General features: G+C 43.8%; 1 protein-coding gene across 2 annotated transcripts in view; it reads right to left on the bottom strand.

Annotated features, from left to right (window-relative positions):
- Positions 1–13,248, bottom strand: part of COBL (cordon-bleu WH2 repeat protein) — a 259,101-nt gene that overhangs the window by 138,549 nt on the left and 107,304 nt on the right. The window contains exon 6 of one of the 2 annotated variants that reach the window (XM_082846930.1): positions 9,591–9,665. The exons of the other annotated variant lie outside the window; for it this stretch is intronic. Coding sequence (XP_082703056.1) covers positions 9,591–9,665 — 75 coding nt within the window. The remainder of the gene's footprint in view (positions 1–9,590; positions 9,666–13,248) is intronic. 2 annotated transcript variants of the gene reach the window in all.

The raw sequence follows: 13,248 nt of genomic DNA on the forward strand, positions 1-13,248 counted from the left end.
CTTCATTGGAGGCTGTCCTTCAAGAGTTACGCTTACGATGTAATTATAGACGCACAACGTGTCATCTGGGCAGCAAACGTTCTTCACCAGGTAAATATGGGCATCATTCCGACCGCAAGATGAGAAGAAAGCTCTGGTCCTTCTCACCCCAGACTGAGGGTCAGACACTGAGAAGCAGGAAGTCATATATTCAGTGTGTTTCCAATCTAGAGCCATTGCAAACTGCCCTTGACGCGCGCACACCTGCACACGCACACGCCCGGCAGCACCCGGCCCCTCCCCTCTGCGGGCAGCACAACCTCCCCACGTCCCCTGTGGACCAGCTCACAGACTTGGTCCCAGCGCAGACCCTACTTGTCCCTCCACTCTGTGTGCTTCTCTCTAAGCCCGACTCCACCTCTCCACCCAGGAGCCAGGGCTCGGGGCCTCGGCTCTGAGCACAGAGCTTCACCTGGGAGCTCATTAGAAATGCCAAGTCACAGGCCCCATCCCTGGCCCCCCTAAATCAGAATTCTCACAAGACCCCGCGATGCCCTTGCGCTTGGAGTCTGAGTAGCGCGGGGTGGGGGGCACCCCTGTGTGTGTCTCTCCTGAACGCAGGGCGTAGCCTGGCTCCTTGCTGTAGCCCAAGTGTCCGGTGGCCCCCTGGTCTCCTACCGCAGAGCCTTGGTGAAATCTGCCCAGAGAGGGGCTCGGGCAGGGGCAGAGGGGCGAGGGATTACTGTGTGAGGCATCCTGCATCTTCTTCCTTTGCTTCCCCGCTCCGGTCCCTCCCGTCTGTCCTTCCTTGTCTGTTTTTTTCTCGACATTAACCTTTCTTATTCTATGAGTGAAGATTCAGACTTTGGGAAGGTGTGGTACATATAGACAATGGAATACTACTCATCCATAAACAGAATGAAATCATGCCATTTGCAGCAACATGGATGGACCTAGAAATTATCACACTAAGTGAAGTAAGTCAGACAGAGAAAGACAAATACCATATGATATCACTTATATGTGGAATCCTAAATATGACACAAATAAACTTATTTACAGAAGAGAAACAGACTCACAGACACAGAGATCAGACTTTTGGTGCCAAAGGGGGAGTGATGGAGAGAGACGGAAGGATTGGGAGTTTGGGGTTAGTTAGTAGATGCAAACTAGCATATACAGGATGGATAAACAACAGGGTCCTACTGTAGAGCACAGGGAACTATATTCAACATCCTGTGATAAACCACAATGGACAAGAATATGAAAAAGAACAGATAATATGTGTAACTGAGTCACTTTGCTGTACAGCAGAAATTAAAGAAAACATTGAGAATCAACTATACTTCAATACAATTTTTAAAAAAATTCAGACCTGGGAAAATAAATCATTACATACATCGCTAAAACAGACAGACATACTGTGCACTGTTTATGAACATATAACCATTTACTGTATTTTTAAAATATAAAAGCTTCAAAAGGTCTGTTATCCCTGGGGAAGGAAAAGGGAAAGGGGTCTGCTATGGTTCTAGAGGCAGTTGTGTCTCCATTTGTCGTATTTCTTAGAAATTCTCAAAAAGACATGAGACAAATTGGGCTAAACGTGAACATCTGTTAATCGTGGGTGGTTGACTCATGACTATTTATTTTATTTTGCAACTTTTATAAATTGGAACTATACCAACATTTTGCAAAGGGGAGAGGCCCTGACAGCGGGTTCTGTGTCTAAGGGGGGAGCCTTGACCTGTGTAGCAGAGGGAAGTTAGGGCCTCCCCACTACCACTGGGAGTGCAGACCTGTAATCAGCTCCGCAGGAAGTAAAGGAAGGAATCGAGGTCAACTGGGGCACAATTCAGATGGAGACATCAAGAAAATATGACAAGATGGGAAGAGGCAGCAAAGGACACAGTGAAGGGAGAAGAAATCCAGCCCAAACCACACCAGGAGAGAAGGAGGCCAGGAGTGGGGCCTTCAGGAGGACCCCAGGCTCCAGGGTGGGCAAACCAGGCCGGGGGGCATCCGATACAGGTCACCTTGGGGCAGGGCCTCGAACATACGTGCAGTCGTTGGAGGATGCACGGCGAACAGATGGAGAGAGGCAAGCGGCCTCCTGTGTTTGGAACAGAGGGGGTGTGGCAGGTGGCAGCCCCAGCTGCACTGCCATCGCCTGTAAGAACTGGGAGAAGCTGGAAAAGAAGAGCATGGAGCTCAGGGGCCAAGAGATGCTCAGGAAGAAGACGAAGCACAGCGCTGGGGCGGATGCAATGAAGCAGGTGGGCAAGGGTCTGAGAGAAGTTGGATGCACACACCCGGAGAGGCTCCAGGCTCACCACTTGTCAGTCTGGGCTGAGACTCCAGAATACCCTGTCTGGAATCCCAGGGGATGCTCCCCGGATGAGAGGAGGCAGGGAGAGTGTCTGGGGGTGGCAGGTTGTGGAGGACGGTCTCAGGCTGAGTGAGGCGAGGCCACCACCGCAGTGGTCATCAGGCGTCTGGCCAGGATCCCCCTTCACAAAGCCTCGCTCTGCCTGCTAAGTGCACAAGGCTGCACCCAAAGCAGTGAGGCCAGAAAGGAGGCCGTGGACGAGGCTGGGAGAGAGGCCACGGGGAGGCCAGCAGGAGAAGTGACCACGGGGAAGAGGGAGGCAGTGGGATTCGGGATGTATTCTGAAGGTAGCAGGTGGGCCTTGAGCTGGATAGCAGATGGAGCGTGGAGAACGGAGGAAGCAAAGGGGGCCTCCAAGGTTTGGGGCTAAGCCACTGGGATGACAAGCTGCCTTTCCCCAAGTGGAGAGGGCATGGAGGGGCCAGGGGTCTGCTTCTCTCTGCTACCTAGTCTGAGAAGCAACTTGAATGCCATTCTCTCAACCAAGCTGTGTGCAGGCAACTGCAATTCTACGGATCTCTGCTTGTCCATCCAAGCGCAGGAGAAGGTCACAAAAGAAATACGGACATTAGGAAAAAATAGATACTCATGCTTTAAGGGAAATAAGGAAAATCAGTATTTTGAAAGGGACGTTTTTTACCGCTCATTCCCTACAAACATTGAATCCTCAGCTAAGAGGTTAAACGTCTACATTTCTTCTTTTCACTTTGAGAACGAAGTATTGGCATGAGGCCCTTCAATCAACCTTTTAGGCTCTAGTTAGAATATATTATTCCCATTCTAAGAATCCAGTGTTTTGGATAAAAATTCCTTGAGGCTTTAAAAACAAAACCTTCCTCTGACAGTTTCCAGATTTGCGTTGGAGAGCACGTGGCATGAAAACTTTAAAAACTACTGCGAATGGGCAAACAGGTAGGCAAAGAAGTTTAGGATCATTTTTCTAAATTACATTTTTGGGTCTGCGCCCTTTCCACTCTTTGATAGAAGTTTCATATCCAAGACACTGGATCTGAAATGAAAACCTGAGTGGCTATAAGTACTGTTATTTGTTGCTGGTGGTACCACCCTCTGGGGAAGCAACGTGGAAACATATGTTGTCTTGAAAGCCGTAAAACTGTCTCACCCTCTGATTCCCTAATACCTTTGCAAGTCTCTATTATAAGGAAAAGTCCCCAAATGAATATGGGCTCTGGGGACGAAGATGATCCTCTCATTATTTATAGTTCCAGAGAAAAAAAAGCAACAAGTAACGGGCCAGAGTGATGCAGCTTAGCGAGTGCCAGGAGCCCTGGGAGTGATGATGACAAACCCATTGCACACACGGGGGAGGGGAGGCTGTAAAGGTCACAGAGTTGTACGTGCTAAAGGCAGAATCCAGATTCAAGCAAACAGAAACAAAAGCCACACTTTCCCCTCTTCCTGGATGATCATATACAACCTTTAAAAAGTTAAAAGACCATTGTTGTACCGGAGCGAATTGTAAACGACATGATGCTAAAGGAAAAAAGCACAGCACTGTGTACATCACAGTTGGCCTTAGGCACCAGAAAGGCTCAAGAGAACATACAAAGTGACGAGAAATGGTGTTGGGCTGTTGGCATTCCATGTGACTCCCTCACTCCCCATTTAAAACTTTCCATATGGTACTTATTTTATAATCTTGACTATAAACCGTTTTTGAAAGGTATACACTAAACTTTTAAAATATCTCTTCAAAATGGATGTATAACAAAAATTAGTTCTATATCCCAAACGTGGCTCATCCCTCGGTTTTGTGAATGCTCAAAAAACAGCAAATTTTAGCTTTGTCAGGCCAGGGGTTTCAGCAGGACTCGCTGTGTCTGGACAAACACTGCCCCCTTGTGGCGGGTCTGACGACACGCATTTGGAGGGGCCCGCTCTTTATCATCCACTTGGGACGGGACTCTTAACAGGCCCGTGCAAGCTGGGGAGAAATACAGGCTCTCTGATGAGCGTGGGGCTCAGGGCACTAAATTATGGAGCTTAGTTTTTAATAACTTTTTCGGAAAGTGGCATCCCTCTCAACTTCTTGGGCTCCTAAGGGCAGGACTGCAATACAGCAGCCGCCGCCATCCTGGCCAGATGACTCTGCGGGGACATTTCAACGTGGACCCCAAAAGCTTATTCAGGCTTTGGGTCGAGAATCACTTCAGAACGTGGTGAGCAACTCCTAGGATGATGGAAACCTTCCATAACTGCCTGAACAGGGGAAACATGGCCCCAGATGATTTTTTTAAATTGAGGCAATGCTTTTTAAAAATCATTCACCAAAAGATTTTAGAACAGTGGTAATAAGCAACACAATGGTATCTGGTATGGCTCACGTTGATACATTTTTAGATTGGTCAAATTTATAGCGTTTAAATGAAGGCCAGGGGCCTATAAAAGGTCAGTCACTACAGTTCGTTTTACAATTTGCCCAAAATCCCAGAGTTAATAACAGAAGCAGATTAAGAACTCGGGTCCTCCTCTTCCTACACCAGAGCATTACTGACCACCTTACCAGATGCTACCGTATTCTGCGCGTGTGGCATTTCTGTGCGCTGGATTACAGGTGTCTTGGCGCATCTGGTGCAGAGTTCATACTGCTGTCTATGTGACTTAGGAAAAGAGCAGAGGATGGAGACTGAGGCCTGAGGACCATTCCCACCTCGCCGCTAATCACATCCTGTGGACCCTGACCACGTTCCCTCCATGTGTCTCAGGGTCCAGATCTGTAGGATGTCACGCATGCTCAGAGAAGGGACAGTTTCCCGGAAAATGCCAAATTCCAGGAAAACCGCTTGAAATTATTCGTGAGGTGTTTATATTCACTCTGATTCAAGGGTCCTTTGATTAAGAAAATGAAAATGTATCTTGGAATAGACTAAACGTTAGTTTACATAAAAGTAATCTTTCCAGGAAAGATCTGACTACTATCTGACTACCTACATACCTTAGGATAATCTTTTTTAAATGCGGGTCTATTCTCTTCCGACTCTTCAGGTTACAAATATAAGAAACTAGTTGCATTTTCTCAAGGAAAAATAACAATACTATCTGGAAAGTTTCTAATGAAGCTCTGATCCAGTTTACTCACCATTTCAGAATGCTTCCTAAAGTTATTAGCTGAGCTCTACAATTGCTAATCCTTACAAGGGTGCTGCAGGGTGGATGGCGTGATGCCCGTCATACAGATGAAGAAAGGGGAGACAGAGAGGTCCCCTCTGCTGCCTGGGAATAAAAGCTCAGCTCTACACCCCAAGGGCAGATGCCTGCACTCAGCTAGGAGTCAAGGGCTTGGGGAAATTTATAAAAACAGGAGCAGCGCTCTTAAGAAATGTTACATCACCAACTTGCTTGATAAAAGAAAGCATAATCTCAAACATAGATCAGACATCACAGACGTGAAGAAATATAAACATGAACATAAAACACTGGGAAACATAAGCAGACATCAACGGATTTGACCAGCCACTTGGCCTCCGGAAGCTGGGAATTTCTGCGTCTGTGTAAGGAAGGCTGAACCTACTTTACAGCGATGTGGGGAGGATGAAATGAGATAATTGAACTAAGCACGGGCCTGGCACAGGCAGGCAGGTAGTGGCAGCTGTGGGCATCGTCCTCTTTGGCCAGCATTATTTTATTAAGTGCTATCCTGCCCTAGGCCTTCAAACCCAGTAAACTCTTATTTCCAGGTGAATGGTTAATCTACCACACTGCAGATTCCATGATTGACTTTGATTTCTAGTAAAAGTCACACGTGATTTTAAAAAATGAAAAAAACAAACAAACCCCCTAGAGACCACTCCATATCTGTATTCAATGATCTTCCTGCTTCCCTTAAACTGCTCTGTGTAATCAGTTCACTTAGCTCTACAACAAACCTGATGACATAATGATGTGGAGTCTTCATGTCTAAGAATATGGCCCGTCTTTCCATTTGCACAACTCTACTTTTCTGTGTATTTGTAGAATTTTATGATTTTCCTCATAAATGCTTTGGATATTTCCTATGGACTTTTGGCCTAGGTTTACCTATCTATCTATCTATCTATCTATCTATCATGTCATGAATGTGTTCTTAGGCTGCATTTGTAAGAAAAAAATCTCACACAAATTAGCAATGCCCACTGCAAAACTTATGCTACCATCCATTGCTGTAGAAAAAGTAATAACTCCTGGCATGTTGTAATAACCAAAGAGGTGTGAGGGGTCAAGCCCTTCAGGGTAGTTGAACAGATCCTCTACTCAGACACAAAGTTTGCTGGCAGAGTGTGTGAAATATTAGAAGACATTTTCCAACAATCTGTGGCCAAAATTGAAGCTGACAAAAGATAAGCCTTACAGACTAATTGAGTCCACGGACATTTTAAACCATTCTCAGTGGATTTAAGTCTGTTTTATAGCAAAGAAGCAGCATTGCTGATGTGGTTATGGTAAGGAAAGACTTGCTGAAGATTATACAGCTGAAGAAGAGACCTTCTCATTATGTAATTGTACTCAGGTTAATTTGGGGTCAGATGAGAATACTGGTCACATGCGTTTCTATGGACGAGCTGCGGTCACCCCAGGCTCCAGCCCGGCCTGAGTTCCCACCACGAGTTAAATCCTTCTTATTGGAAACCAGCAAGATTTGGTTGTCAGGAAAGTTGAGAGCTGATTTTCAAAGAGCATTAAAATATGGGAATCAAAAGGGAAAACAGCGTCAAGTCCAGGGCATTAAACTCCTATGTTTTTAAAGTGATGGATGAGAAACTGAGAATCCACGGTTGCTACCTTTAGATTCAGAACTGAGGTTGATAATTGTCAGGAGGATACATATTAACACACTTACTCAAACTAAAAATATGACTTGACTTTTTTTTTTAACTAAAAGTAAATGTGATTTGGCTTTTTGATTGGAAAATAAGGGCCCAGTTTGCTAATTAATTTATATGGCAGACACTCTCCATAAATCGAATGGGCTAAATCTATAAACCTAAGATCCTGACAAAAATAGACTTAAAGTTTGGGATGAGATTTTTTTTTTTTTTTTTTTTTGCGGTACGCGGGCCTCTCACTGTTGTGGCCTCTCCGATTGCGGAGCACAGGCTCCGGACGTGCAGGCTCAGCGGCCATGGCTCACGGGCCCAGCCGCTCCGCGGCATGTGGGATCTTCCCGGACCGGGGCACGAACCCGTGTCCCCTGCATCGGCAGGCGGACTCTCAACCACTGCGCCACCAGGGAAGCCCTGGGATGAGATTTTTAACATTCACTAAAAAACACTATTTTGGCAAAAGTGAGTGAAAACTGACAATATGTCAATTTCCTCAGTGAAAACTGACAATATGTCATTTTCCTCAAAACTTACTGATGATATATTAGGTTTAGAAAGTGCCTGTGACATCCATCAGCACACACAGTCACACTTTTTTTTTTTGGGTGGATGGATGTTAACTAAACTTAATTGTGGTAATCCTTTTGCAATATATACATACATCAAATCATTATGTTGTATGTCTAAAACTAATACAATGTTGTATGTTGATTATATCTCAATTTTTAAAAATGGTCAGCTTTGCTATCCCTTAGCTCAGATAAACATGTTAGTAAAATCAGTAGCTGGGACACATGTAATTCTAACTTGAGACTTCTGAAAAATATAACATGAATGAAAAGAAGAGTTATGATGTCAAATTGCTCATTTTGATTTACTTTAAGTATCTAGAAACAATTTATACAATTTCAGAAACTATATCACACTTAATGATAATACTTCTTTATATGTATATTATACTTTATGAATAAAAATTTTTTTCACAACATATATTATTGGATTTCTACTGTATTTGTTCCTTTGGGAGAGATGTCTTCAAACATTACTTTTAAAAAAGACAAAGTGCCTCTGCGTAATGAGTGTAATTATTATCTGAGAAATCTTGATAAAGTGTTTTTCTTATACCTCCCAGAAGTCAATAACTTTCGTGTGATTGAGTAACAACCGACCTAGCAAGTCAAATGGCTTCCAAATCTTGGCTATTGACCAATTAAATGAGAACCTAGTCAGGTACAGATAAAAGATCAATCAAAATAATATCTGATAATAGATCACTATGTGATTGACCAGAAGGACTTCAAAGAATTGAAAGGCACTGTTACAGCAGTAACCTTTTTCATCCTCTTGTACTTATTTATGCAAAATATTTCCTCAGGGTTTAAACCAATAAAAACAGAAAGAGTCACACAATTAATGTTGAAGCTTTTCTGGTTTTATCCATAAATTATGTTCATTCATGGGTATATGGAATAAATTTTAAAATTACCTTTCATCTTATTAAAAGATATCTTTTCAAGAAAGATTTCCTTTTCACGCTTAACAATTACATATCAGCAGTTGTTAATATATTTATATTGTTTATATTTATTTGCAATTGTAATAAGAACTCAATCTAGAAGAGTATTTTCCTACCCACAGTTTTATGATCACATGAAATTTAAAAACCTAATTTAGATAGACATTCTTGTTTTGTATCACATTTCATTTCAACTAGTTAAAACTGGCTTTTAAAAACAAAATATATATTGAATAGAATACAATTTTACATGGGACCAGTACGGAAATGTGAAGTCAAGAAAAAAGAAGAATAATGCAACATGTTTTATTGTTATAGAAGAGTTTGTCTCTGTGATTTGTCTATGTATCTATGTGATTTTTAAAGTGATCGTATCAAACTTTATTAGATACATTTAAAATGTCAATATTTATAAGATGCTATGAAATATTTTCCTTCAAGTATTTAAAATTATGAAGAAGCTTTTTATATGCCAACTTTGAAATGCGAGGGCACAGAAAGTTTTAAAAAATTCTTTCAACGTAGGGCTGCAGAATTTAGGAAACAGGCTGTGTGGCTCCAAAACCATCAGCTGCTCCTGAGAATGCAGGGAAGTGGTTTCAGACGGTGTAACTCAGTTACTCTAATGAAGGGCCCTCCCCATCACGCCGGCTGGGGCTGGAGAACTGGAAACTAACACATTCGGAAAGTAACACATTCCTCATCTTCTGAATGCACCACGGGCAACTAAAAAAGAAGCCACGTGACGCTCTGTGCAACTATCTAGTTTATAAAAATCCACAAAACAAAAAACAACTAATCTATAATTTCATTTCCCGGAAGGTGGTGCAAAGCTGCCAGAAGCCCCACGAGGTTAGCGCGAAGCCCCTGCGGTGTTAGTACTCACGTTCGAGCCCCTTCCCAGTGCGGACTTGGAGGCATCCTCATCGCTGTCTGCCCCCGGCTGCCTGAGTTGCTCTGCCTGGAACAGAAGCAGGACCCCCGTCATCTCCAGGTGACAGCAGCATCACACAGAACAGTTGTCCTTAGCAATTATTAAAGCAAACCACGCCAGCCTGGCCGTCCCTCAGGGCAGCAGCATCTGCATAAAGAGCTGTAATCCACGGCCACGATTCTTAGGAACCTGAAAGCTGTTCTAACATAGTCCCTAAGCAGCGCTCACAGATCTGACAACCACAGTTTTGAAATTCATGACTCAGGGAGTGTGAGTTTCCATTTTGTCTTTTTCCCCAGAGCATCTCTTTTGCTTAGAAGAGATGCAATATGAAAACAGCAGTGGGTCTGAGCTGATCAATTAGCTCCGAAAACCAATTAATTCAGTAGGTTTTGAGGATTTCTACGTTTCAAATTCAGTTTACAACTGCATTGCTGATCGACTGGATACACATCAAAATAACTCACCAGGTACCTCACTCCCTATCCATAAAAGGTGAACAATAATGACATCTCACTTCATGGTTTAAAAGAAGGTTTCCCTGGATGGTGTGGTGACCTCCAGACAGAGAACCACCAGGTGCCCTGGAAAATACAGCTCTGGGCCACACCCTGCCCTCCCAAATGAGGATCTTTGGGGATGTGACCCAAGAATCCAATTGTTACACTGGATCTTAAGGTGATTCTAAGGTATTTTCAGAACTACTTGGTTAGGAGAATAAATAATGTCAAAATGAAACAAAGTTATCACGTTGAAAGAACATTAAAATACCAAAGTTTTAAAACAAGGAAGGATACTTTCCCTCACTGACTTCAGCCAAAATGGTATCTTTTTAAGCGTATTCTCTATTGAGATTTCACACACACATATGCATGTTTTTTCCTTTAAGTAGATAATAAAGACTCACTTTAACTTTAAATGTCTCCATTCTTAGTATTTTGCTCTCAGACATGTGTAGACTATCTGGCATCACAGGATTTTAGAAATCATTTAAAAAATGATTGACTCAGGACTTCCCTGGTGGCCTGCCAGGGAAGGAATCCACCTGCCAATGCAGGGGACATGGGTTCGAGCCCTGGTCTGGGATGATCCCACATGCCACGGAGCAATTAAGCCCACGAGCCACAACTACTGAGTCTGCGTGTCACAACTACTGATGCCCACGCGCCTAGAGCCCATGCTCCGCAACAAGAGAAGCCACCACAGTGAGAAGCCCACGCACCGCAACGAAGAGTAGCCCCCGCTCACCGCAACTGGAGAAAGCCTATGTTTGCTGTTGCACGCAGCAACAAAGACCCAACGCAGCCAAAAACAAATAAATAAATTTATAAAACTTTTAAAAATAAAAGAAATAATTTACTCCAAACCCTCCTGCTATTAATGAAGAAAACCTGAGACCCAGGCTTGCCAGGCAGCGTACAGTGTGTGGACGGTGAGAGCCACGGCTCTGGAAAGACAGGCGGGTCCGAATTCTGGCAACACTAGCCCTGGGATTTGCTCAGAATGTGCAGCCTGGGCTTCTTCACCTGTACAATGGGGTTGATAAGGCCTCTCTCGCCAGGTTTATAGAAGATGAAAGGAGGGTGCATTTAGCACAGCACCTCCAACAATAAAAACAGAGAGAAACAAGGAAGGAAAAGGTTAATGCCCCAAACAACAAATAATCCAGGAAGGTTACGACTGTAGAAGGGCAGTTGAGGGCAAAATGAAATAAAATAAATGAGAGGGAAAGATGAGGTGTATGAGAAAGGAAAGACACTTCTAGCCAGTCTAAGACCGAAGAAAGGTGGGGTAGGGCGGAGGGAAAGCCCCTGGGACCCACAGACCAGGCTTCCTCACCATCTGTGGCACTTTCACAGGTGTTTCAGACTCTCCTGGAGAATGCTCTGCTAGACCATCACATGCACTTGGCTCTTATGCTGCTTGAAACAAAGGCATTTCTAGATTTCCTACTGACTTCGCTGGCAGTTTCATGTCTCAAAAGCAGGAAGATACAAGAAGAAGGGCTCTTGAGATCTTGGTGTGAGGAAAGGGTAGATTTTCTGTGAATTAGAATAGTGAGAACCCAAGAGGCCAGTGGTGCCTGCAGTCCCAGCAAACTGACCTCAAATGTCAGGAAGCATATTACCCAGCCATCAAAAAGAATAAAAGCATGCCATTTGCAGCGACATGGATGGACCTAGAGATTATACTAAGTGAAGTAAGTCAGACATATGATATCACTTATACGTGGCATCTGAAGTATGATACAAACCAACCTATCTATGAAACAGAAACAGCCTCACAGACATAGAGAACAGACTTGTGGTTGCCAAGGGGTGGGGGAAGGATGCAGTGGGAGTTTGGGATTAGCAGATGCAAACTGTATTATATAGGATGGATAAATAACAAGGTCCTACTGTACAGCACAGGGAACTATATTCAATATCCTGTGATAAACCATAATGGGAAAGAATATGAAACAGAATATATGTATATATAACTGAGTCACTTTGCTGTATAGCAGAAATTAACACAACACTGTAAATCAACTATACCTCAATAAAATATTTTTAAAAAGATGACAGGAACCAGAAACCCAACATTAATAGAGTGAAGGGAACTTCAAATGTGAAACTGAATCTGTAATTTCAAGGAATTCTGGCAGGAAAGGAAAGGATGGGGGAGGAGGGAAGAGGAGGGGGACAGGATGGTGGGGTGAGGGCACAGAAGATCTTAAGTAGAGACACACACGGAGCAGAGATTTTCAAAGGACACATGGAAGCGGGGGGAAACACACACAATCAGTAATAAGAGAATCAAGAATCCACAATCAAAGCATCAGGTGGTCAAGAGCAATGCACTGGAGTTTGACAGACTCCTGAGGACAGGGACCCCTCACTAGTTCAGGTGGCAACTTCTCTCTGGGCTGCCAGCTTCCACCCAGCGTTCTCACCGACCTCTCACCTCCGAACCACAAGCTGACCCGGGATCTAACCCCAGGACCCTGGGCAAGTTTATTTCTTTGGGCCCCAGCGTCCTCATCAGGAACACGGGGTGGATGGTAATTCTGACCCCGTGGGCTCCGGAAGGTCAGGACACGTGCAGGCTGGTGCACAGATGCAAGGGCCATGCAATGGGCAGAGAGGGCTCTGGACCAATGTGCGTCCACCCTACTCAGGCCTCTTCTACCGCTCCGTGGACGGCGGACGCTTCCAAACCCGGCTGGCGGATTAAAGACTAACGTTCCCCACGATGGTTCTGTCTTTTTTAGTGCCATCTACTAGTTAAGAGAAAATACTTGACCCAGCAAAATAAACCTTTTTAAACCAACACAATAGAGGTCACAAGCATTTTCCTTTCTTGGTAGTTAGAAGGCCTGTATAGCTTGAGGGTTCAAAGATGATTTTAAACGTGTTCATTTTTACTCTCTGTACTATGACTTTATAACACTGTACCCAAATTATGGTTTTAGGATTTATTAACTAAGACCAACCAGATCAATAAAATTAACTTATTCAGCATGTTCCCAAATCATATGGGGAGGAGCAGGGAACATCTAAAATTTACTGGCAAATGGACCCACTCAACAACTCATGTTCTTCTCCACAAAGCGGCCCCTGGGCAGCTC

This window comes from Leucopleurus acutus (genome assembly GCF_964270905.1).
Source record: "Leucopleurus acutus genome assembly, chromosome: 9".
Classification (NCBI taxonomy): domain Eukaryota; kingdom Metazoa; phylum Chordata; class Mammalia; order Artiodactyla; family Delphinidae; genus Leucopleurus; species Leucopleurus acutus.